Consider the following 26,190-nt stretch of genomic DNA (forward strand, 5'->3'; position numbering starts at 1 on the left):
AACCTCTATTCAGCCCGGCTGAATATAGACTTGCCTGTGGCAACCTCTATTCAGCCTGGGCTGAATATAGACTTGCCTCCGGCAACCTCTATTCAGCCTGGGCTGAATATAGACTTGCCTCCGGCAACCTCTATTCAGCCTGGGCTGAATATAGACTTGCCTCTGGCAACCTTTATTCAGCCTGGACTGAATATAGACTTGCCACTGGCAACCTCTATTCAGCCTGGGCTGAATATAGACTTGCCACTGGCAACCTCTATTCAGCCTGGGCTGAACATAGGCTTGCCTCTGGCAACCTCTATTCAGCCTGGGCTGAATATAGACTTGCCTCTGGCAACCTCTATTCAGCCTGGGCTGAATATAGACTTGCCTCTGGCCACCTCTATTCAGCCTGGGCTGAATATAGACTTGCCTCTGGCAACCTCTATTCAGCCTGGGCTGAATATAGACTTGCCTCTGGCCACCTCTATTCAGCCTGGGCTGAATATAGACTTGCCTCTGGCCACCTCTATTCAGCCTGGGCTGAATATAGACTTGCCTCTGGCAACCTCTATTCAGCCTGAGCTGAACATAGACTTGCCTATGGCAACCTCTATTCAGCCCGGACTGAATATCATTTTTTTATGATTTTTGCCGAACCCCCTATACCTACTGTAGCGTGCCCTGCCGGCCAATAATCCCACTTGCTGATAAATCCCCCCGCCCCAGCAGAAGCGTTTGCTGTGAAAATTTCCAGCCGAATATCTCTATGGCGGTGAAGTGAGTGCCAGAAAAGCACCAGCAACAACAACAAAGAGCAGTAACAACGCTCGGCTACACTCACTGCTCCCTAACTCATTTGCTCGCTCCCAAAAAGTTCATTAATCAGTTAACAAATAAGCGTTTAATACAACTAGTCACACCGGGCGTAACTCTAGAAGAATTTTTTTTTTTTTTTTGATAAAAAAAACAACAACAACAACAACAACAAAAACGCGATTATTTTCGAACAATAAAACAGAAACAGACACGAGAAGGGGAAATTGGGAAAAGAAAATTACGCGCGCCCGGAAAATCGAAATGAAAACAAAATGAAAATCACAAAATGATCGACAACCTCCCCGCATTTTGAAGTTTCGTTGCCAATTTTTTTTTTTTTGTAATTTTTCCAAGAAATTTTCAAAATTCCCACCGTGCAAGCATCATCATGATGTGGGTTATGTATTTGTTGTTGGCCCTGGTGATATTCCTTATCTTGACGCTGATAGTTGTGGCCATCGTTTACATACGCGACTATTGGCATTTTGTGGGGGTGCCACACGACCAGCCGCGTTCGCTGCGCGAGGTGGTGAAGACGTTCAGCAAATATGGCACCACCACCCAGGTGAAGGACCAGAATGAGTATTACCGGAAGTTGTATAAAAAATTCAAGGGCACGGGGCCCTTTGTGGGGTTCTATCATCTCTTCGAACCGCGTGTCATGGTCCTGAGTCCGGAGCTAATGCAGCAGATTCTAGTCAAGAATTTTTCCAATTTTAATGATCGCGGTCATTATCATAATCGTAAGACGGATCCCCTGTCCGCCGATCTGTACAGCACCAGCGGAGATCAGTGGAAGGAGATGCGTTTGAAACTGGAACCGGTGTTCCAAAAGGCCTATATGTTCCATTTTTTCGAAAGCATACGCGAGGAGTGTGAAAAGACCTTTCTGCTATTCGAGCTGGCTCGGCAGGACTATCAGAAAATATCACCCCAAAGTGATGTGGCCCTGGATGTGAAGCCCTTTATGCATCGCTATGTTCTGGGCAACATAGCCAAGTGTGTGTTCGGTCTCAATAAGTCAATGCATCAAAAATATCCCCTCGAGGAATTCGATGCCATGACCCAGTTTGGGCTGCACACCCATCGGCATGGAGCCTTTTTGACCTCCATCATGGATCGTTATCCGAAATTGTTTCGTTCCTTTAACTTCTCCACAACCAAAGAAAAGGTGCACAGCTATTTCATGAACCTCTTGAATGATGTCATCACGCATCGGGCCAAGAGCGAGGAGCAGGTCGATGATTATCTGCAACTGCTTATCGATTTGATGAATCAGGAGTTCAACACCCATGAGACGGAGGTACACAATGAGGGCATCGAGCTGAAGGAACATTTGGTCAATGAGTTGGCCGCCCATGCCTTTAGCTTTTTGAGGGCAGGTCTGGAACCCACGGAGGATACGTTGACGTATATTCTCTATGAATTGGCCAGGGATCCTGTTATGCAGCAAAGGGTACGGGAAGAAGTCACCAAGGCCTATGAACAGCATGGAGAAAATTTCACCTATGAGGGGATACAATCGCTGAAATTTATGGGGCAATTTATATCAGGTAAGGAGGCAGGGATTTCCAGAGGAATTCCGAAAACAAGGCTATATTCTGCCTGGAATAGAGGTTGCCATAGGCAAGCCTATATTCAGCCCGGCTAAGTAGAGGTTGCCATAGGCAAGCCTATGTTCAGCGGGGCTGAATAGAGGTTGCCAGAGGCAAGCCTATATTCAGCCTGGCTGAATAGTGGTTGCAATAGGCAAGCCTATGTTCAGCCTGGCTGAATAGAGGTTGCCATAGGCAAGCCTATGTTCAGCCTGGCTGAATAGAGGTTGCCATAGGCAAGCCTATGTTCAGCCCGGCTGAATAGAGGTTGTCATAGGCAAGCCTATGTTCAGCCCGGCTGAATAGAGGTTGCCATTGGCAAGCATATGTTCAGCCAGGCTGAATAGAGGTTGCCATAGGCAAGCCTGTGTTCAGCCCGGCTGAATAGAGGTTGCCGTAGGCAAGCCTGTGTTCAGCCCGGCTGAATAGAGGTTGCCATAGGCAAGCCTGTGTTCAGCCCGGCTGAATAGAGGTTGCCATAGGCAAGCCTGTGTTCAGCCCGGCTGAATAGAGGTTGCCATAGGCAAGCCTGTGTTCAGCCCGGCTGAATAGAGGTTGCCATAGGCAAGCCTGTGTTCAGCCCGGCTGAATAGAGGTTGCCGTAGGCAAGCCTGTGTTCAGCCCGGCTGAATAGAGGTTGCCGTAGGCAAGCCTGTGTTCAGCCCGGCTGAATAGAGGTTGCCATAGGCAAGCCTGTGTTCAGCCCGGCTGAATAGAGGTTGCCATAGGCAAGCCTGTGTTCAGCCCGGCTGAATAGAGGTTGCCATAGGCAAGCCTGTGTTCAGCCCGGCTGAATAGAGGTTGCCATAGGCAAGCCTGTGTTCAGCCCTGCTGAAAAGAAGTTGCAACAGGCTGAAGATCGGGAGATATGAGAATATTTAGTTAATAAAATCTTGTTTTTCCTTCCAGAAACCATTCGCCTCCATCCCGTGGTACCCTATGTAATGCGTCGCACTCTCAACGACTATTTGGTGCAAAAAGATTCCAATTTCCTGATACGCAAAGATATTAACATTGTCATCCCCCTAAATGCCATGCACAACGATCCAGAGTATTATCCCCAGCCGCATATTTTTAATCCTGAACGTTTTTCGGGTGCCCCAAATCGTCAGCGCCAATCTTGTGTTTGGCTTGGCTTCGGAGAGGGACCTCGTAACTGCCTGGGTTTGCATTTTGCCCAGCTACAAATGCGTACCCTTGTCGCCATCCTACTAATGCGTTATGAATTCTCTTTGGATACCCAAAACCTAATTGTTTGCTGCCTAGAGGGGGTGGCTCTGAGAATACGACCGCTACACGAACGTTCCGAGTATGTGGAGAGTGAGGGACGAGAATCGGCAGTTGTGATATGAAGAGGAGAAGAAGAAAATAGTTTAAATTGATTTTAGAAGTTTTTGTTTAACGATAAAAATAATAGTATTACTTGTTATTTATTTCTGTTTTTTGTTTGTTAGTCAATGTATTCTATGGAATTTGTCCACTTCGTGTTTAATTGTTATTAGCTTTTTTTTTGTTTTAAATGTTAAATTTAAATTGATATCATAACATAGCTTGGTAAGTTTACAGAACGACTGCTTTCACAGAAGAAAACCCAAAGTGCCTAAAAATATGCTGTACTTTTCATTTGATATTTTAAAGAAATAAAGAAAAAACAATGTATTTCTCCCTGGGGAGATGCTGAATAGAAAAAAATTAATACTCCTTTTTTGAGGGAAAAACAGGACAAAAATTAAACGACGTTCTGCTTGAATTTATACCCCTACCAAAGAATTACATATTATTATACCCTCAGCCATATGGCTAGAGAGGGCGTTTATCATTTGATACGGCCAAAACGTACCTCATCGAACCTTGCAAATCCTAATATTTCCATCAGTGCTAGTTCAGATGCGAAAATGAACAATATCAGTCCACTCCATCCAGTACCTCCCCCACAAAGGTTCAAAATTTTGAATAATTACAACTCTTATAAAATGTGATGTAATATTCCGATTGTCTTCAAATTTCACACAACATATTATTTTTTTTTAAACAAGGTCTGGCGTGAAGATGAGAAATATCGGACAACTTCTTCTGGTACATCTCCAACAAAGGGTGAAAATTCTGAATATACATGAAGCTCATAAAACGGAAAATTAACATTCGAATCCATTCAGACTGGGCTCATCTCAATATTTCCATCAATACAAGATATGTTATAAAGATGGTAGAGATCGGATCATTCCTTCTGGTACCTTCCACACAAAGGGTCAAAGTTTTGAATAACAAAAACGAATATAAAATCCTAAATAAGCATCTGGTTCTCTTCAAATTACACACATCACAATATTTCTATTGAGCCAAGGTCTGGCGTGGAGATGGAATATATCGGTCTTCTCCTTCTGCTACCTCCCACACAAAGGGTCAAAATTTTGAATATCCATGAAAAGCTTGCGAAAAAAGTCGGTGATTCTATACAACTTGCTACATCTAAATATTTCTTCGTATTTAAAATGGACCATGTAGGTATACGTCTTCGTATAGCCTCCATATAACGGTACCTTCCGATATTCGGTATTTTGATACTTTTAGCGTCATTATTTGCCGGAATTGTTTCAAATTTGGTATTTTAAGTTCGTAATGGATACTACAGCCTGTGACAGAAAATTGTCCGTGCAGGTCCACATCTTCGTATGGCCCCCATATAACGGTACCTCCTGATATTCGGTATTTTAATGATTTTGGCGACATTTTACACCGGAATTGTTTCAAATTTGGTATTTGAGGTTCGTAATGGATACTACAGCCTGTGACAGAAAATTGTCTGTGCAGGTCCACGTCTTCGTATAGCCCCCATATAACGGTACCTCCCGATATTCGGTATTTTGATACTTTTAGCGTCATTATTCGCCGGAATTGTTTCAAATTTGATATTTGAAGTTCGTAATGGATACTACAGCCTATGACAGAAAATTGTCCATGCAGGTCTACGTCTTTGTATAGCCCCCATATAACGGTACCTCCCGATATTCGGTATTTTGATTATTTTAGCTTAATTATTCGTCGAAATTGTTTCAAATTCGGCATTTGAAGTTCGTAGTAGATACTGCAGCCTATGTCAGAAAGTTGTATGTGCAGGTCCACGTTTTGGCATAGCACCCATATAATGGTACCTCCCGATATTCGGTATTTTGATGATTTTAACGACATTATTCACCGGAATTGTTTCAAATTTGATATTTGAAGTTCGTAATGGACACTGCATCCTATGACAGAAAATTGTCTATGCAGGTCTACGTCTTCGTATAGCCCCCATATAACGGTACATCTCGATATTCGGTATTTTTATAATTTTAGCGTCATTATTCGCCGGAATTGTTTCAAATTCGGCATTTGAAGTTCGTAACGGATACTGCAGCCTACAACCCCCATATAACGTTACCTCCCTATATTCAATACTTTGACGATTTTAGCTACTGTTCACCGATTTTTTTCTTCAACTTTCGCATTTGACAAAAACTGCCTATGCAGGACACGTCGTCGGTTAGACCTAATATAACGGCTACATTCCGTATTTTTTAGATGTTAACAGAGTTTTTAAAGGATTTTATTTATTTTTAACCCTTAAATACAGATGACCGGTATTGTTTACCGGACAGCATTTACGATTTTTCAATTTCAGGGATAACTGAATATATTTTGCTTTAAAAAAACTTGTGCGGTTTTATTAAAGTAAATAGTTTTAAAACTTTTTCAAGATCTTGATATGCAAAAAATATATAACAGACATATATTAAACAAATTTTTCAATTGTTTTACAGAAATTTTATGTGTTTTTTATAACCGGTAAAAATTGCCGATGGTCTGTACTAACGTTCGTATAATTTGACGTCTGTAGTTAAGGGTTAAATTGCCAAATTTGTTCCAAATGGTGGAGGATATTCAAAGTTTGGCCCGGCCGAACTTACAGCTTTTTTACTTGTTTTTTTATATCTGTCAAAGACCACCAGGTTCCAATACAATCCTCATATCCTCATATCGTTTTTTTTTTAAATTTTCGAAAAAAATTGGTTTCATTTTATTTCTTATTCACTTTGTTTTTTTTATTTTAAAAACTACTATAAATATAGTAATTAAAAGTATAATTATCGTTATAATAATCAGTAAAAGTGTTTATATGTAATTTTGTATTGTAAAATGTTATTTAAAATTTAACAATTAGTTCAAAACTACTTCGATATATGTGTGTGTGTATATATATATTTAATTATATGCATTATAGAAAGTGTTCTATACTACTCCAAAGAAATGTCAGGGGTCAAGAAACAATTTAACAACGCATAACTACTAAGAGAACACTTTCTGCCACACATGGGGACTCATGTCATGTCAGGTAATTCTAAAATCCTTATTATGTCTCATATGACACGAAGTGACCCATTAAAAAAAAAGAACTTACATCAACAGAAATGAAAAAAAAAAAAAAACACCTCAGCTCTGAAGAAATTTGCCTCAGAATATCTTCGATATTTTTTGAAAAAAAAGAAAAAAAAATGGTTTAAAGGTTATGATGACCTTACATAGGCCTATTGAAGTTGGAAAAGAAGGCTGTTTTTGACAGTAAATTTGTTCATTATTGTGTTTCGGGTTTCTTTGAATTTTGGATAACAATTACTCATTCTGAGAGCAAAGTTAGGTAAACTTTATGGGCCTTAAATCTGAATCTGTATTTCCAAAAACATTTTTTTGATATGATTAATATTGATATTTTCCAACACAGGTTTCCACCTTAATTTTGTAATCAAATTATTCTTATTTTTATTTATTTTTTTGCGATATTGAATTAATATTTTTTCTAAATATGTCTCTAAATTTTTGAGTTGTTTTTTTTTATAAAAATTTTAAAATGGTTTTTTTTCGTGATTATCAAATTACTGAGAGTTCAAAATAAATTCACAAATTTCCTATTGAAATTTGTTCTCTCTGGAGGGACTGGACTTGATTGTTTTCGGTTTTTTTTATTTTTTTTTTCTCATAAGTTTCAAAAATATTGTGCCTTTTTTGTAGAAAATTTTGTTCACGGACAACTACAAGGAGTTGAAAACCAGGTGCTTTTTATAAAATTCTATTTAAAATTGAGTGTCTTTTGTTGGCTTGTGTTCGCATTGTTGCGGTAAGGGTAAAAAGTTGGTTTTCTCTAGCCTTAGAATAAATGCAAAACGGATCAGGAGGAGTTTTTAAAACAAAAATTTTTATACGAAAATACCACCGTCATTTGAGGAGCTTTCTTCCTTTGAAAAAAAAAGAAAAATTAATTAGCGCCTGTTTTTTTATCAGCCTCCTTCAAATGTTATAGATTTTATTAATTGGAAACTGTAAGGAGTGCCTAGTTTTCTTTCTTTGGGATCGTCTCAGAAAATAAGGGCCTTAATAAGTAAGGATCATTTTCTCTATGAATGAAATCCCTAAGTTTCTTCCAAATATAGACATAGGAAATCTGGTTCCATCTATCAATACCTTAAAACAAATGTCTACTATCTCCAAAAACCCATAATTCAAGATTGTTAAATGACGTTCAATTCTAAGCTAGTCACATTGGTCTACATAATTTCACCGCAATCTCTAGAGGTTAATTTTTCCGTATTGTCTAGTGGTTAAGATACCAAGCTAACCGTGAAAGAAAACCATTTCGACTCCACTTATACAAGAAAATATTTTTCTAAAAAATTTGGTTATCAAGAGAATACTCGAATATATTCTCCAAAATGTTATGGTTTTAAAATTTTGCCGAAGTCTTCTTTTCTTATTAACATATTTTTCTGCGTCAGGAACCGTTTTGCATTTATACTAATTCTAGATTTAGGTGCTTTGCTTGTCTTATCTTAAATATTTCGTTGATTGCTTATTTTCAATATTTTTTTTAATTGACTTGAATTGGGGTGCGCTATAACTTTTGTGTATTTTTACCACATGGAATGTTCTTAACTTATTTGCTCTTTTTAAAATTAAACTTAACAATTTAATATAAGTAACTGTTTTCATACAAATCTAAAAAATGCCAGTTGTTCACGTTTATGTTTTCTGCACTTAAATTATAACCAAAACTAAATTATATTCTTAATAAAAAAAAGAGGGTAAGCATTTTAAATGCCCGACAGATTTTGTGGGAGTCGAGTGAAATAAATATGCAATTTGTTCGCTTTCAACTAAGACTGGCTTCTTACGACAAAAAAATATATTAAAATTATTTCGAGGGTTGCCGTTTATGGGTAAAACGTGGTGATGTTGGTGGCGGACTGTGTTTGACAGGAGCCGTGTCTGGACGGTTGGGCATTTTGCTGCGCAACATTTGTTCGTGGACATAAAGGAAAACACCAATATCTCGATGGCCCGCCTGCCAGGCAATCTTGAAGGCTGTGCTGCCATCCTACAAAAAAAAAAATTTAAAAATTAAAATATTTAATTTAAAAAAATAAATATATTTTTTTTATAATCCTCCTACCGCATCCTGTATCAAAGAGTCACAATCGGGATGTGTCAACAAGTGCTTAACAATATCACTACGTCCATGTTCGGCAGCACACATCAGCGCCGTGCTGCCATCTTCATCCTGAATATTAATATCGGCCCCATTGGCCAATAGCAGTTGTACCATTTCCAAGTTACCATGCGATACAGCCAGCATCAAGGCTGTCTGGCAATGCTATAAATAATAAAATTAAATATTTATTAGAATTCTTTAAATGTTGTCTTGAAATGCTCACCTTTTTTGCCCGTATATTGACATCAGCCATCTGAAACAATCGTTCAACGACCGTACGATGTTCGGGATTTTTCAATTTAGCCAATGACACGAGCATAACACTGGTATATCCTGCATTATTCATTTGATTTACATTGCAAACCTTTGAATCTAGCAGAATGGATACAACATCAAAATTACAATGCGAGACGGCATAGTGCATGGCGGTGTTGCCCTGGAAAAGGAAAAGAAAAAATATATGCAAAAAAAGAATTAATTTTTGTTCTCAATAAAAAAAGTATTCAAAAATATTTCAAGACCATAAACAAGAGTTCCAATTGTAGAGAACACCCAAAAATTGTTTCCTGTAAAATGTCGCAACTAACTATTGCTTAATTGCCCTGGAAAATTAGGCATAAATAAAAACAAGTAAAACAGTAAGTTCAGCCGGCCGACCTTTGAATACCCTCCACCGTGTGGAACGAATTTGGCAATTAAAAAAATAAAATCCGTTAGATATTCTGTTAAAGTCTTAAAAATACCGAATGTGGCCGTTATATTAGGGTCTATACGACGGCGAATATAGGGAGGTGTCGTTTTATGGGGGCTATACGAAGACATGGACCTGCACTGACAATTTTCTGTCTTAGGCTGTAGTATACATTACGAAATTCAAATACCAAATTTGAAGGAATTCCGGTGAATAATGTAGCTAAAATCATCAAAATACGAATATCGGAAGATGCTGTAGAAGGCATGGACCTGTACGGACAATTTTCTGTCATAAGCTGTAGTATCCATTACGAACTTGAGATACCAATTTTCCGGTGAATAATGTCGCTTAAATCACCAAAATATAGATAATAGGAAGGTTCATTTACATGGGCGCTATACCAAAACGTGGACCTACATGACCCATTTACATACCAAAAGTCCTGCAGACATAATATACATTTGAGTAAAATTTTATCAACCTACTTCGTTTCGTTCGAAAGTTGGAGTAATTCCCGCAGACGGACACCGCTAAATCGACATAGAATTTTATGCTGATTAAGAATACTTTGTAGGGTCTAAAATATATATTTCGAAGTGATACAAACGGAATGACAAACTTAATATACCCTCCATACTATGGTGGAGGATATAAAAAGGAATATTTCGGTCCGCTATATCTGTAACCTCACGCATATTTCATTATTTTCCAAAAATTTGCACATATCTCATATACCTTATGACATAGCTCAAACCTGGCACGTTGTAATATCAGTCTTTGGTTAAATATGATTTGGCCAACTGCTTCGGAACCTCCCCCATAAAGGGTCAACAGTTTGTATAATCATAACTCAAAGCTGGGGTATACATCTGTCGGCAAAACCGACTGATACTATTTTACTTTTTTTTTTTTGAAACGAAGTAGCTTTCGTTAGCATTCAAATTGGCCTATCTATATCTCGAAAAATATTATTAATCATTATTCAAAAAATATCAAATTTGTTTTCGGTATTGTCTAGTGGTTAGGATCGAGTTGGAATGTGAAATGTGGTCAAATGTCAAATGTGGTTATCTCAATTCTATTATCAATTCATCTTCATTATTTAATCTCCTCCACAGCGAATTAATTGTTGTTCTCAATAAAAAATGTCCTGCAAATTCCATCGATATCCCATACTTACATTCGAATCCACCATATTCACACAGTATTCCAGCAATGGCACGGACAGCTCCTCAAAACAATCCAAATAGTCCTCTACCTCGTGGGGATTGGCCTTTTCCGAACTGGAAATGCGGAACCATTCATGTTGGATAATTTGTTTAGAAGTTTTCAAGCTCAACGATGAAATGGGTTTGGCGCCCATTTTCTTCAACAAAGAGTTGTTAATGGACTTGCAGGCAACCAACATGTTTGTGGGTGGAACGTACCTGGAACACAGAAATTATTTTATTTTAAATTTTTCTTTTAATACATTTTTTTAGGAGAACTCACTTCTTCCTAGGCTCTGCCTCACGTGTGGCAATTTTCTGCAGCAAAGCTTTGGGTTCTTCCTTTGGCGCTTCCTCTTCAATTTTGTGGCTCGTCTTTGCCGTCTGACTAGATTTAATGGGTGAGGGCAAGAGTGATGTCTTCTTGCGAGCTCCCTGAGATATTTCCGGTTTGTTGGGTTGCGCCATTTCCTGCTGTTCCTTGGCTCCTGGTTCATCTTCTTTTTTCGGCTTTTCCTCACATGGAGTTGGTTGTACTTCAATTGCTTGTTCATCATTGCCATTCGCCTCCGTGGATAGTGTCACTGTTGGAGCTGGTGAATTATCACGCGACCAACTAATACTAACCCGCTTCTCTTCACGCACAATGAGCTCATTATCATCAAAGTGGCTGAGGTCATAAAGCGATTTACGTTTCGGTGATGTCTCTGGGGATTCCGCAGTATTAGCATTTTTATCGGTTTCCTCATCGTTGGGCTTTTCACTAGGCTTCTTCGAGCCACTGGCCACAGGTTCCGTTATGAAACTTTGAGATTCTCCAGCATTGTCCAGCTGATGGAATGGCGAAGGTTTCTCCTGCAAGGAACTGTGAAGAACCAAAAAACATCGTTAGTTTTTGTTTTGAATGGGAGAAAATATGCTGAAGAATTTACGTCAATAGCAAAGCTGAACAGCCACTCACTATCAAAGGATAGCAAGTGAAACTGCCAAGACTCCAAAACATTTGAAATGCAATTGTTTCCTCGTTAAGCAAACAAATCAGTTAATTATTTAAAATTTTTCAGTTTCCTCAAATTTTGCAAAACAAAAATCACGCACACACACGCAAAGAAAACAAGCAGCTACAAAGCTTTCTGAACTTAACAAAATGTTTACTGCGAAGGTCATTGCTATTGTTTGCATCTTCTTCTTCTTCGCCATTGTGGTGAAAAAAAGAGGCTAGCTCTGGGCTCAAGTTGAATTTAGCATACAGTTGGAGCATGCGTAGGATTAAAGGGTTGCCGTGGGAAAATTTTGAAAGGATATGGAGCGGGGAAACGGTTCGTAATATTATTATTTTATTCATTTATTATTATTATTTATTTATTTATTTTTTTGAGATAATAAAACAACGTGAGTGTAGTTAATTTATAACTCAATATCTTACCTCTAGACAATACGGAAAATCTGACAAGAATTTTACGAAATGGAACTGAAAAATTAAATTGGCATATCGAGTTTTTTACATTTTTTTTTGCGAGGGCATTCATCAATATTTCAATAAAAACATTTAGCAAACATCAGAAGTAAAGTTTCCGCGGATGGAAACAACGTTAAGCGAGAAAGAAATTACCTTTTGTTCTCAACAAATATCCGGCAAATGCAAAAAAAAAATAATTAAAGGACGGATTGCCAGAAAACCTGTGGGATGACGACATCGATCCCACAGTACGCCATGAAAACTTTAATATACCATTGACTCAAATCAATTAATCTTTGTTCGCAATAATATATTATCTTAAATGAAGTCAGTGTGTCTTCTCATAATTATAGGTTCCAGTCGAAAAAATGTTAGAAATATGGAGATCCCATTAATAAAAAAATTTCTTCTATCGAAAATCCATTCTTCAGATTTAGACAATAACAATCAACTCTCAATAACATTTTAACCGATTTTGAATGGGCTTTAGCCACAAAAGATTACTAAATTATGCAATGTGGAGGATATGATAAGTAGTGGACTCCGATCTAAAAAATTGTTTGACGAACTATCTATCAAAAATACCAATCAATCTTTGTTCTCAATAAATGTTGTCCAAAACAATTCTAGCGCAGTTTCCATAAAACGGCAGGGAAACTACCATAAACAATTTAATCAATAATAAACACTCAATAAAAGTTTATCTTGTCATAACCATGCAAAAAAATTTCGTTTAGCCAAAAGTAAATCTGAAAGTCCTCCCTTACCCAAATTTAATTGAAAATGAAGATGCGTATCAAAAAAGAGGGCCTGAAGTAGGTCATCAGACAAGAAAATACCAATCAACTTTTGTTCTCAATAAATTTCCATCACATATAGATTCGGATCGTGGCATATGAAGAATCGAAAAACAGGTCCTCAAATTTAGAGATTTGCCCTTTGAAAGTCTATCCTATAATTAAAAAAATAAATAAATTTGTGACGAAAAACCAATTAATTTTTGTTCACTTTTCACTTTTATCTTCACGTAAATAGTAGGAAAAAATCATCTAGTCGAAATTTGTTATGAAAGCCCCCCCATATCCCAATTTATTTGAAAATGGAGATGTCAATGAAACGAGGGCTTTCATATAGAGAACATCCATTCTCCAGCTCCAGACATGAACATAATAATCAATGTTTGTTTTCAATAAATTTTGACCCGATATTGAATCGGCTTTAGTATCAACTAGGGTTATTCAACTATGCTATAAAGAGGATGTAGGGCAATTCGATCAAAAGGAAACTAATCGTTCAGATATATCTGTCAAAAATACCAACCAATTTTTGTTCTCAATAAATTTCCAGCTGAAATGGTGATGCCAGTGAAAAGAGGACTTTCATCTAGAGAAGATCTCTTTTTTCAGATTTAGACACTAAAATATCGATGAATTTTTGTTCTCAATAAATTTTCCACCACCAAAAAATATAAATTCCCCCGAAATCTATTTTTCAAGGCAAGACCCATTGCATTGGCAACCCTAACTCCAACCCACCATACAACACTTTTTTTATTATTGAATCTCTTGCTGACACCCCTCCCCTCAAAAAAAGCCCTCTACACCTTACTCATCTAACATTGTATTAGGTCAGTGAGTTATTGGGTTACCTTATGAAAGCAGAAACTTTCCACCCCCCAAAATTCACCACAGGTTTGGGTCTAAGCTAAATGCATTCCTTCAATCTTCAAATATATAAAAAACCTACCTTGCCACATTTTTTCTTTCCGCCACCGGACTGGATGGTGGTGATGGTGTCACGGTATAAGTATTTTGCCTCTGAAACACCCTTCTCTGCGGCGTGGGACTTGGCAATGCCTTTGGTCGAGGGATTTTCGATTCTGCTGCACGGCTGGGTAGAGGACTTGCCAAGACTTTGGAAAAGTCTTTGGCTAAATTTTTAATGGCATCCTTGCAAGAATCACAGTAATTATCGGCACAGGCAATAGAGATATGGGGCTTGACCACATCACCACAGCCAATGTCACGTTTGTGTATGGCCTCAGTGTTGGAGGAGGAGTTGCTTGTCTCAGCCAAGGGTGCAGTGTTGACGCCATTATCGCGGAAATTCTTCACTTCTGTGTTGGAAGCCTTGGTGAAAAGTATCGGTTTGGGTGTGGGCAAACGAGTTTCCTTGGCAGGGGGTGTGGGTGGTGCTATTTCCTCGGTATTGGTCTGTGAGGTATTAAGACGTATCAAATCGCGTGTATCAGTCTGTTTGGCACTCATATCCAGTGATGATTGGGTGCCACTGCTTTGCATGTCGGGAGAGAATTGCAAACCCACCGAATGCACTGTGGCCAGGGAAGTTTGACAGCCGGAAGAGTGTACCGCCACCGGGGTGTATTGAGTCCATTGGGTTTTCTTTTGTATATTGAGTTTTTCATGCTCGCCCAGAGTAAATGTATTGCTGCGGCCAGGCATTTCCAAAAGTTTGAGGGAAACAGATTTGGGTGTTTCTACGTTTTGCTCCTCCGTGCCACAGGCCACATTGTGTTTGGTTACCAAACATTTGGGACAAAGGACATCATTGATACTGTGGTTCGAACAACCCACGGTTCTCACATCGGGCTTGCAATTGGTATAACTTTCCCTGGTAGCCGGTTGAACCATTATACCCACATTATATTTCGTTACCGGCTTATCTGGCCTCGTTTGGACACCATAATCCCGCAAATCCTTTTTCGGGGTGTACATTTGTGTACCAACCGATATCAGATCCTTGAGACGTTCCAATTTCTTCAGCTCCTCATGTTGCCTTATGCACAATTCAATACGTTTCTCAACCTCAATTTTGGTGTACAGATTCTCATTGATATTCGAGGTGACGGCAGCATTACAGGCCACATCCCTGGTAGTTTTGAGTACCGGCAAGGGGCTGCCAACGGCAATATCTCTGGTGGTTTGTTTGCTACACATTGTCCCGACGTCACGTTTTAGGGTGGGTGGAGATTTTGTCAGCTTTTCCGATGAGGTGGATGTGGTCCTCAAACGTGCTCCCAAACTCTCGAGAGAAATTGGGCTGACACGTTGTGGTTGGAATTGAACGGGTGAGGTTATTTTCGGACTTGGACTGGGTGAGGAGGAGAAACGATTTGCCTCCTTGGCCTTTTGTAACTCCTCTTCCTTGCGTTGTACAGTTTGTTGCAGACGTTGCTTCTCATCGCGCAGTTGATTCAGTTCGCTCTGGAAAAAAAGAGAAAAGGTGGGAATTAAAATAAGTTGAGAAGAGAGAAATGCGTTGAGAGACAAAGTCTAGTCTAGGCGAAAAAAATCTGAAAGTTCTCCCATACCCAAATTTCCTTCAACATAAGGATGCCAATGGAAACAGGACTTTCATCTAGAGAAGATCCATTTTTCAAATTTAGACAAGAAAAAAAACCAATCAACTTTTGTTCTCAATAAACTTCTATCCTATATAGGATCGGATCGTGGCATATGAAGAATCGAAAATTGGTTCTCAAATTTAAAAGTCTCCTTGAAAGTCTATCTTAGATAGTTTGTCGAGAGGCTAACTCAGCGATTGCTCGCTAATAGATCATCGGTAGCTAGTCATCATTTCGTTGATAGCTTCAGCGACAGCTCGTCTTCGATAGTCCAGAGAAAACTCTTTGTTAGCCCATCCTTATCTCAGTGACAGATTGTTCATGGATCATTGGTAATTAATCGATTGCCAGTCGATAACTCTTCAATAGTCCTTCAATGCCCCACCAAATAGGATGTTGATAGCTGATCTATCATTAATGGAAAATTCATTGATTGTTTATTTTTTATAACTCATCAAAAGTATTTCGATAGCACATCGACATCTCTTCGATAACTTGGCGAAAACCTATCTACAACTCATCGATATCCCACCAATAACTCGTAGATAGCTGTTCTCTGCCGTAACTAATCTGGAGTGTCACATCTACTCTCTTTAAACGACGTTGAAACCAATTTCCGCTCCTCGATAACTCGGCGTATACTCATCTACAACTCGTCGATGCCCCGTCAATAACTCATAGATAGCTTTTTTGCCGTAACTAACCCGGAATATCGTATCTACTCTTCTGAAATCACTTTGAGAGGAATCCGCTCTCATTTAAATAACCCAGAGAATCATCTGTCCTACAGTAGCTTATTTTGGGATTGGTCGAAAAACTCACCTGCAAATCCGGTATAGTCTTAACCTGTTCCTCCAAATCTTTCATGCGTTTCAAACTCAAAGCCATTTGTTGCCGGATATTGAAGAGAGTTTGGGCATCGGCAGCTGGTGTTGTGGGAGTTGTGGCGGCTGCATTATGATCCACCGATGTCAGGGTGACTGTGGTAAATTTCTCTGTTGTTATGGATTCTTGACTTGTTTCCTGGACATTGGGACTGGCAATGACTGATGATGATGCCGGCAGCAAAGGTGACATGGGACTTGTTAGCGATGACTTTACCAAAGATTGTTTACGTGGTGGTGGAGCTGGAGGTGTTGTAGGGCTGAGGCCGCTATCAGCGCCCACCAATAACTCTTCAACGGGAGATTTGGCATTGGCCGCCACGGTGGCCTTGACATATGACTCATATTGTTGCTCGGCCGGTGAAAGTTTTTGCTGGAACGGCAGTGGTTTGGAGTAGATGCGTGATGATCTTGGGGACTTATTGCCAGCTATACAAGAATCTGCAAGAAATAATTGTGAAATATTAAAATGTATTCTCCCAGAAATGTTCAAGTATTACAATTGTCTTTAACATTGGTCCGGCGTATCAATACAATACGTATGTGAAGTCTTTCCATGGACACTGCGCGAGGCAAACTATTCCAGTTACTTCACCAAATGTTGTCTAGCCGCATTTCTCTCTCATTTTGGCGTTTTTTGTTTCTTCTTTTCTATTTTTTCTGTTTCAAATTAGTTTATTTGCCATTAAAATTTAACCCATACACACAACCATAGCTTGGAAGCTATGCTATGCTTCCGAAGCAAATTATACATTAATGCAAAATTTATTCAAATTTTGCCATTCAAACTCTCAAAGTTGAACTCGGTTGGCTAAATCAGCATTCTCTGGATTTTTGAATGCCATGTGAAAAGTTTATAGGGCGGAAATGTGTGTCACCATCACCGCACAAAGTTCCAAGTTACTTGCCAACGCTTTTGATAGTAAAGCAGAAAAAAAACGGAATTATCAAATTTTTGCGGTCTTAGCCAAAACAGAAGGAGAAACAAAAAAAATCACTTGAATTGGAGTTTGTTTATTTGTTTGGTTTCCAAGTTGTTACACTTGACAACTTCGCAGTGGTGTTGCTGTCATTATGTTTTTTTGTTAAAAAAAGAGATGTCTTCACTCTCTCAAAAAACCAAAAACTTTAAGCTGACTAAAACGATTTGAAACCACTTAACAAGAGTCTGCCAAAATATGAGAGGAAATAAAATAGATTTTTATATTAGACACGTTAATAGTTTCAACAGTACGAGGGCAGTTTAGAAACGTTAGTTAAAAAGTGAATTGGTAAAGAGGGAAATCTGCATAAGCAGCAATTTAACATTTGTTTGGGAGGAATTTCAAAAAATCCTGTGTTTTGAAAAACAAATTAATGTTTGTTCTCAATAAATTTTAACTCAAATAGCAAGGAATATAACAGAGGATCCGCAAAAAAAATATTTTTCAGACTTATAAAGATTCAGAAAAAACAATCAACATTTGTCCCCAATAAAAATGTTTTCATGATAAGCTCAATATGTCTTCTCTTAAATATATGCCAACGAATGGGCTGTTCCAAAAAAAAAAGAAAAAATCGGTTAAATAAAATACCAATCTATTGTTGTTCTCAATAAATTCGTATCTAAATTAAACTCAATATTTCTTCTTAAAAATAACAGCAAAAACAAGTAAAAAAAATTAAGTTCGGAACTTTTAATGCCCTCCAAGCTTAGGCAAAGAAAACATTTGTATATAAAAGTATCAGAATTCAAAAGTGTTCCACTATCGTCAAATACCAGTAAACCGTTTGGATAAGGCATTGAAACATTTCAAAGACACCATAAAGTGGATGAACCCGTTATATGGGGGCCATACCTAAACGGCAACTTCCATAGACAATTTTCTGCTTCAAAATCTTCTCAAATACCAAAATTTTAAATAGTTTCATGAGTAAATGTGACAAGGATTATAAAAATTCGGTATATCGGTAGGTATCATTATATGTGCGCTATAGGAAAACGTGGACCTAAATATTCAATGTTCGGCCACCGGAGCTAGAATCTATTATGAACTACAAACACCAATTTTTAGACAAATACTTTTTCGGGTGGAGGGTATAAAAAACACCAAAGAACCTTTATTTCCATAAGAATTTTAACCGATATTGAATCGTCTTTAAACATAAAACCTTTGATAAGTACGCACTATGAAGGATGTAATGAATTGACGTCAAGAAAATAAATTGTTTAGATTGAAACTATTTCTGACAAAAACACTAATCAATTTTTGTTCTCAATAAATTTTCAACCGATATCGATTTGAGGCATATAATCTGGGATATAACGCTAAATGGACTATATATTTAAGAAAATATAATATAAAAATTTCTAAAGAAAATATCAATCAATTTTTGTTCTCAATAAATACCCACGCGATATGGAATCCGCTTTGACATCTAATAAATAATTTACTGATCTGCGGAATCCCTTATAACCTAATCTATCCCAGGATTTTCCGAAGTAAAACTACATTTTAGACGAAAAAATTTAATTTTTTTTTTCAAAAAATCCATTGAATTTATCCTACCATTTTTAAAAATACACTATATTTTGGACGAAACTCTAATAGACTCAATGAATTTCTACCCAAAATCAAGTCGGTTTTATGTAGTTTTAGAATCTGGCGCGTAGAAACCCAAATCTAAATGTTCAAAAATCAATCTCAGAAAAAAATCCAATCCATTTTGGTTCTCAATAAATTATGCCAAAGTTATGGAAATTAAAAAAAAATACGGGATTGGAATTTTTCTATACACGGCTCCATCTTCTGTCTTAAAGTAGTTTTTAAAGGAATAATCTTCTTCCCACAAACACACGTATTCGAAGGGCTCTTAATACAGATTTTATATTTTAAATGTGAACCCATCCTACCTGTTTTCAAAATAAAATTTGGACGAAACTGCATTCAATTTTTGTTCTCAATAAATTTCCACCCGTAATGGTTTCGGTTTTAAGTAATTGAAGAATCTAGGGAATTGCCCGTAGAAACCCATATCTAAATGATAAAAAAATAAATCTCAGAAAAAAATCCAATCCGTTTTTGTTCTCAATAAATTATGCTAAAGTTATGGAAATTAAAAAAAAATACGGGATTGCAATTTTTTTTTGAAGGAATAACCTCCTTCTCACAAACATAACATAGATCCTTGGAAAAAATGGTCAATGGCACCAGATTTGGGAAGAGTCCTTCACATAGCGTTACCTTATCCTATTATAGGGGATTTGGGCGATATTGAGCTGGTAGCTTTTGTTCAATATTTTCGGTATTTTTTTGTTTTTCATAGTTTCTATCATTTAAAAAGCCTACAACATCCTGCTGGTTATAAAGCACCTCAAGAATGCTTCTATCAATTGAAGACCCCTTAAAGTGACTTCAACCTAAAATTTCTTTCTTATATTCTAATAGATACTTCTTTTCATACAAGGCGAGTATAGGTGTATTATATTGGAAAATTGTTTTTCGAATAATATCTACTATTTTAGTTCAGGTTTCTGTTTTTTTTTTATTCATTGGTCTTTGAAAAATATTTTTTTTTGTTTTAAATAAATTGTTGATGTGTTTTGGTACCGACTTTTCTCCTGCCATGTGTTCGGGTCAATTTATTTTTACAAAGGGACTTTGAGTTAAATTGCCTTGGATCTGATATCACTCGAGAGGAAAAAAATTTGCCTTCAAGCTGAATTTCAAGTGTCGTGAATTTATTGGAGTGTGAATGTGATAATTGTGCGAAATCAATGTGGCAAAAATAAAAAAACAAATACAACACCAAAAAATTCGTACCCAAATAAATGATAACAGCAACGTTGCTAATTAGAGGGGAATTTTATCAATGAAGATTGAAGATTTTCGATAAATGGATTAAATATTTGGAACTATGATTTATTATAGAAAAATCGTTTATAAAAGTAATAAATGTTTGTTAAAAACTTGGACTTCCGTTTAGAAGAAAAATATCAAAATTCTAAAAAAGTGTTCTTTATGAATTTAAAAAAAATTAAATATTATTTTATATTTGATTTCCGATCTGAGGAATTTTAAAACCCCGGTATCTACATGGGTTTCTTAACTCGAAGCATATATATACAAAAATATTCTCCATTTTCTTGAAATACCAAAAATCCCACAAACCCCTCAATATAAAGTCATCATCTTTTGAAACCATATTCACATTTCAAATTTTGTCTTCTGCTTTGTCATAAAACGCAAATCCCAAAAATTATGTTCTTTCCAACAAAGCATAAGCCTCTTAAAATCCCCACATTAAAAATTACCATAAACATTGAAAACAAAATTTATTTACGGTAATTTGGCAAACGAAGCTTTAAATATTCTTTTGCCAGCTGACAGATGAAAAGAAGCGGAAAAATGGTCATTTAAAAAATTATACATATGTATAAATATTATTTATGTGTTTCTTTTGTGAATGGATTCCACTTTTGTTTTGGTTGAGTTAATATTTCAACTTTCAATTTTTTGAAATGTGGGTTAGGGAGCGATCTTTTTTATTCTTTTTGGAAACATTTCTTTCAATGGTTGGCAGATGTTATGACAACAAAAGATTTAAAAAAAAAGAAGAATGATATTCAAAAAAGAACTTAGAGAAGTACGACTTCTTGATTGATTTTTTTTTGACACCCCCAAAGCAAGTCTCTTATATAATTTAATATATTTAACATTTTTTATTGTTTGGGATCTTCAGAAAATTATCGACTCAATAAATGTTTACCCAATATTAAATGAACTTAGAGTGTATATATTGAAAAAAAACAAGTATTCCAATCAATTTTTGTTCTCAATAAATTTCCATCTGATATAGAATCGGCTAGGGTATGTGTAATTTATCGATAAGTCTTCGATGTAGAAAATGTATTCCTTCCCATCATCTTTTAAATAAGTGAAGGAGAAATTTAAGCACGTATGAAAAAGTAAAAAAAAGCAAAAAAAAAACAATCAACTTTTGTTCTCAATAAACCTCATCCGATATTAAATGGAAACCTCACTATCCCTTAAACAAAATTATAATATAGTTAAAACAAATCCACGTCTTGTAATATGATACTATTTGAAAAAAGGTTTAAATTTCTGTGTTTGGTGGTCTGAGTGTTCTCGAGAATTTTTTTTTTTAAATCCAAATTTTATGGTCTGTGGGTCATTTTAGAAAAAAGGTCCAAAAAATCCGCGTTTGATGGTCTGTGGGTTCTTAAAAAAAAAATTGTTAAAAAAAACCAATAATGGTTCAAAAAATTGGTTTAAAAATCCAAATTTAGTGGTCTGTGAGGTCGTTCAGGAAAATTTCCCAAAATATTCAAATTTGAATTTTATGGTCTGTGAGTCCTTTAACTGCGTTTGAAAAAATAAAAAATTAACGTTTGGCGATCGGAGTTGTATTTAAAAATCCGCAAAGAATGTCTCTGTTTCCTTGAAAAATAATAATAATAACTAATTCACGTCTGGTGATCTGATATTCCTTGAAAAAATGGATAAAATTCTATGTTTGATGGTCTGTGGGTTCTTCAGAAAAATTGTTAAAAAAATGAAAATTTGGTGGTCTGTGGGTCACTTCAGAAAAATTTCCAAATTTGAAATTTATGAAATTTATTTATGTAGGTCCTTCAGAAGAATTGTTAAAAAATTCAGGTTTGGTAGTCTGCGGTTCTTGAGAAAAATTGTCTAAAAACTTCAAATTTAATGGGTAATCGTGAAAAAAATCTCTAAAAAATTAACGTTTGGTACTTGGAGGGTCCCCAGAAATGGTCTGTGGTTCCTTAAAAAAATCCGTCTGATGATCTGATATTTCTTAAAAAAATTGGTTAAAATTCTACGTTTAGAATATCCAAATTTGGCGGTCTGCTTTGGGGGTCTGTGAATTCTTGAGGAAAATTGTTTAAAAAATCCAAATTCGGTGGTATGGCGTTCCTTCAGAAAAATGCTTCAAAAAATCAACGTTTGGAGCTCTGAAAAAAAAATCCGAAAACTCCAAATTTGTATTTTATGTTCATTGGGTCCTTCAGAAAAATGGGGCAAAAATTCCACATTTGATGGTCTGTGGGTCGTTTAGAAAAATGGTTCAAAAAATGCAAATTTGGTGCTTTACGGGAAATTTTTTAAACCTCAATCTTCGGTGTCTTGAATTTAAGAGTAACCTTATGTCGCCGTAAGTTCAGCCATAAAGATGCCTGGCTCTCCTTCTCGTCTGTCTAGATTCCCTGGCCCTACAGCTTATCTCTACAGAACCCCTCATCTTTACCCATTTCCAAGACTCAATTTTCTTTTACTCCGAAAAAATCCAAATACTGAGTTTGAAGTCACTTACATTCCTGCCACCAGGACTTATGCCATGGTGCCTTCGATTTCCTCCTCAATGTGACACCCTCCACCGATGATTCATCCACATTCAGGCGTTGAGGTGAACGCTTCTTTTGGCGTTTCTTAATTTTATTCGCGGATGGAAACATGATCGGCTTTCAGTTTCTTAATTTTAAAAATAAATATTATTTTTACATTTTGGAATTTTTTGAGACATTATTATTTTCAAAATTTTAATGTCATATTCACTGTCATATTATTTTCGAAATTTTTATATTTTCAATTTTTTTTTAGTAATTTACACAAAAATTCCAATCAACTTTTGTTCTCAATAAATTTTTAATCGATATTAAACCGGATTTGGGCATCTACTGTCGGATAATTGTACTAAATTTAGAATCTAACGTGTTGTGGACTTCGAATATTTATTTTGAAAATGTTGTTTTCAATTTCTTAATTTTAAAAATAAATACTTATTTTTACATTTTGAGATCTTTTTCCCATTTAAAATATTTTTATAGTCATATTTAAATTATTTTCGACGTTTTCAATATTTTTAGTATTTTTTTTCGATATTTCTATATTTTTTTCAATACTTTTTATAGTCATATTTAGATCATTTTCGAAGTTTTCGACATTTTTAGTTTTTTTTTCGATATTTCTATATTTTTTAACATTTTTATAGTCATATTTAGATCATTTCCGATGTTTGGACATTGTTAGTATTTTTTCGATATTTTAATATTTTTTTCGATTTTTATTTTTCGTATTTTATTATTATTTTTTTCAATTCACAAATTTCCTTTAAATTTTAACTTTTGTTAAAGCATCTTCTACATCGCGTTCGTTTCGAAAGTTTTCTGCAAACTAAATCACTTGAAGCGATGACGAAAAACCAAATCTCAAGCACATCAGTAGCACAATTATCGATGAGTTGAGATGAGCGAGGTAGGGGCGGAGGAGAAAAGGCCTTATAACACATAGGAAAAGTTACTTGAATCTTCTGCTTTTTCTTCTCCTTGATTATTATTTCATATTGTTGTTGTTGTTGTACATTTATTTTGTTTATTAAACAACCTGAGCAAAAGTGCAAAATCAAAATTTTGCAGATAATTATCGCCTCAGCTCTCAAGATTCTCTTGTGCTTTTTTGTTTTGTTTTGAAAGTTACGATTGTGGAGGGGATTGAGGGTTGCCAGGACAAAGTTAGGAATTCATATAAAAACGAAATTTAAAAAAAAATTATATTTTAAAAAATTATTAAAAAAATGTTTGTTTGAAAATTAAAACTTTGGCGGGATTTCAGAGAGGAGTCCATAAAATATTATTTTTTTATGAGGGTATATATCATTTGATACGGTCAAAACGTGCCTCGAAATAACGGTTTTAGCCCTTAGGTCTCTTTGGACAAAATCCGTTTCAGGATATTTGGAGTCGAACTAGCAATGTCCTCCGTCCGTCCGTCTGTCTGGCTGGCTGGTGCGCACGACAACTCTCGAAGGAAGTATCTGATCTGGTCCAAACTTGGTACATCGTAATATTTTTGTCAAACTTAGTTCGAGTTCGGAGACGGGCAATATCGGTCCACTCCTTCTGGTCGAAATATTCAAACCAAATAATATACTGCACAAAAAGAGAAAGGATAATCCGATTTTGCTCCAACTTTGCAAATCCTAATATTTGCGTCAGTGATAGGTCAGGTGAGAAAATCGACAATATCGGTCAAGTACCTCCCCCACAAAGGGTCAAAATTTTGAATAATTATAACTCTTATAAAATGTCCGCTTGTCTTCAAATTACATACATCACAATATTTTTATTAACCCAAGGTCTGGTGTGAAAATGGGATATATCGGTCCTCTCCTTCTGGTACCTCCCTCACAAAGGGTCAAAATTTTGAATATTCACGAAGCTCATAAAACGCGAAATTAACATCCGATTCCATTAAAACTTGGTACATCTCAATATTTCTATCAACGCAAGATCTGTTGTAAAGATGGTAGTCATCGGACCATTTTTTCTGGTACCTCTCCCACAAAGGGTTCAAAATTTTGAATAATCAAAATGATCATAAAATCTGAAATAAGTATCCGATTGTCTACATATTTCACACATCCCATTATTTCTACTAACCCAAGATCTGGTGTGAAAACGGGATTTACCGGTCCACTCCTTCTGGTACCTCCTCCACAAAGGGTCAAAATTTTGAATATCCAGAAAAGCTCATAAAACGCTAAATTGACATCCGATTCTATTTCGACTTGGTACATCTCAATATTTCTATCAACACAAGATCTGTTATAAATATGGTAGAAATCGGACCATTCCTTCTGGTACCTCCCCCACAAAGGGTCGGAAATTTTGAATAACCAAAACAATCATAAAACCCGAAATAAGTATCCGGTTATCTCCATATTTCACGTATCGCATTTTTTCTACTAACCCAAGATCTGGTGTGAAAATGGGATATACCGGCCCACTCCTTCTGGTACCCCCCCCACAAAGGGTCAAAATTTTGAATATCCAGAAAAGCTCATAAAACCCTAAATTAACATCTCGATATTTTCTTCAACACAAAATCTGTTATAAAGATGGTAGTCATCGGACCATTCCTTCTGGTACCTCCCCCACAAAGGGTCCGAAATTTTGAATAACCAAAATGATTATAAAACCCAAAATAAGCATCCGGTTCTCTTCAAATTTCACACATCCCATTATTTGTACTAACCCAAAATCTGTTGTGAAGATGGGATATATCGGTCCACTCGTTCTGGTACCTCCCCCACAAAGGGTCAAAATTTTGAATATTCAGAAAAGCTCATAAAACGCGAAACTGACATCCGATTCCATTTGGACTTGGTACATCTCAATATTTTCTTCAACACAAAATCTGTTATAAAGATGGTAGTCATCGGACCATTCCTTCTGGTACCTCCCTCCCGAAGAATCCGAAATTTTGAATAACCGAAACCAACATAAAATCTGAAATAAGCATCCGGTTCTCGTCATATATTACACATTCCATTATTTCTACTAACACAAGATATGCTGTGAATATGGGATATATCGGTCCACTCCTCCTGGTACCTCCCCCACAAAGGGTCAAAATTTTGAAAATCCAGAAAAGCTCATAAAACACTAAATTGGCATCCGTTTCCTTTCAGACTTGGTACATCTCAATATTTCCATCATCACAAGATCTGTTGTAAAGATGGTAGAAATCGGACCAGTTCTTCTGGTACCTCCCTCACAAAGGGTTCGAAATTTTGAATAACCAAAATGATTATAAAACCCAAAATAAGCATCCGGTTCTCTTCATATTTCACACATGCCATTATTT

General features: G+C 36.5%; 2 protein-coding genes across 2 annotated transcripts in view; one reads left to right on the forward strand and one right to left on the reverse strand.

The window, feature by feature from the left end:
* Positions 1-868: 868 nt before the first annotated feature.
* Positions 869-4,089, forward strand: LOC101891061 (probable cytochrome P450 317a1). Its single transcript, XM_005184339.4, has 2 exons — positions 869-2,351; positions 3,303-4,089. The coding sequence occupies exons 1-2, from the start codon at positions 1,187-1,189 to the stop codon at positions 3,743-3,745; spliced, it is 1,608 nt and encodes a 535-aa protein (XP_005184396.1). The 5' UTR covers positions 869-1,186; the 3' UTR covers positions 3,746-4,089.
* A 4,279-nt stretch (positions 4,090-8,368) lies between these two features.
* The window catches only part of LOC101893146 (KN motif and ankyrin repeat domain-containing protein 2), a 35,086-nt gene continuing 17,264 nt past the window's right edge, over positions 8,369-26,190 (reverse strand). Inside the window, exons 4-10 of the mRNA XM_059123823.1 lie at positions 16,461-16,963; positions 14,021-15,498; positions 11,099-11,680; positions 10,788-11,034; positions 9,137-9,349; positions 8,875-9,075; positions 8,369-8,799 (exon numbers count right to left, since the gene is read on the reverse strand). Of these exons, the coding sequence (XP_058979806.1) occupies positions 8,617-8,799; positions 8,875-9,075; positions 9,137-9,349; positions 10,788-11,034; positions 11,099-11,680; positions 14,021-15,498; positions 16,461-16,963 (3,407 nt within the window). The 3' untranslated portion in view covers positions 8,369-8,616. The remainder of the gene's footprint in view (positions 8,800-8,874; positions 9,076-9,136; positions 9,350-10,787; positions 11,035-11,098; positions 11,681-14,020; positions 15,499-16,460; positions 16,964-26,190) is intronic.

The sequence above is a fragment of the Musca domestica genome, unplaced genomic scaffold (assembly GCF_030504385.1).
Source record: "Musca domestica strain aabys unplaced genomic scaffold, Musca_domestica.polishedcontigs.V.1.1 25, whole genome shotgun sequence".
Lineage (NCBI taxonomy): Eukaryota > Metazoa > Arthropoda > Insecta > Diptera > Muscidae > Musca > Musca domestica.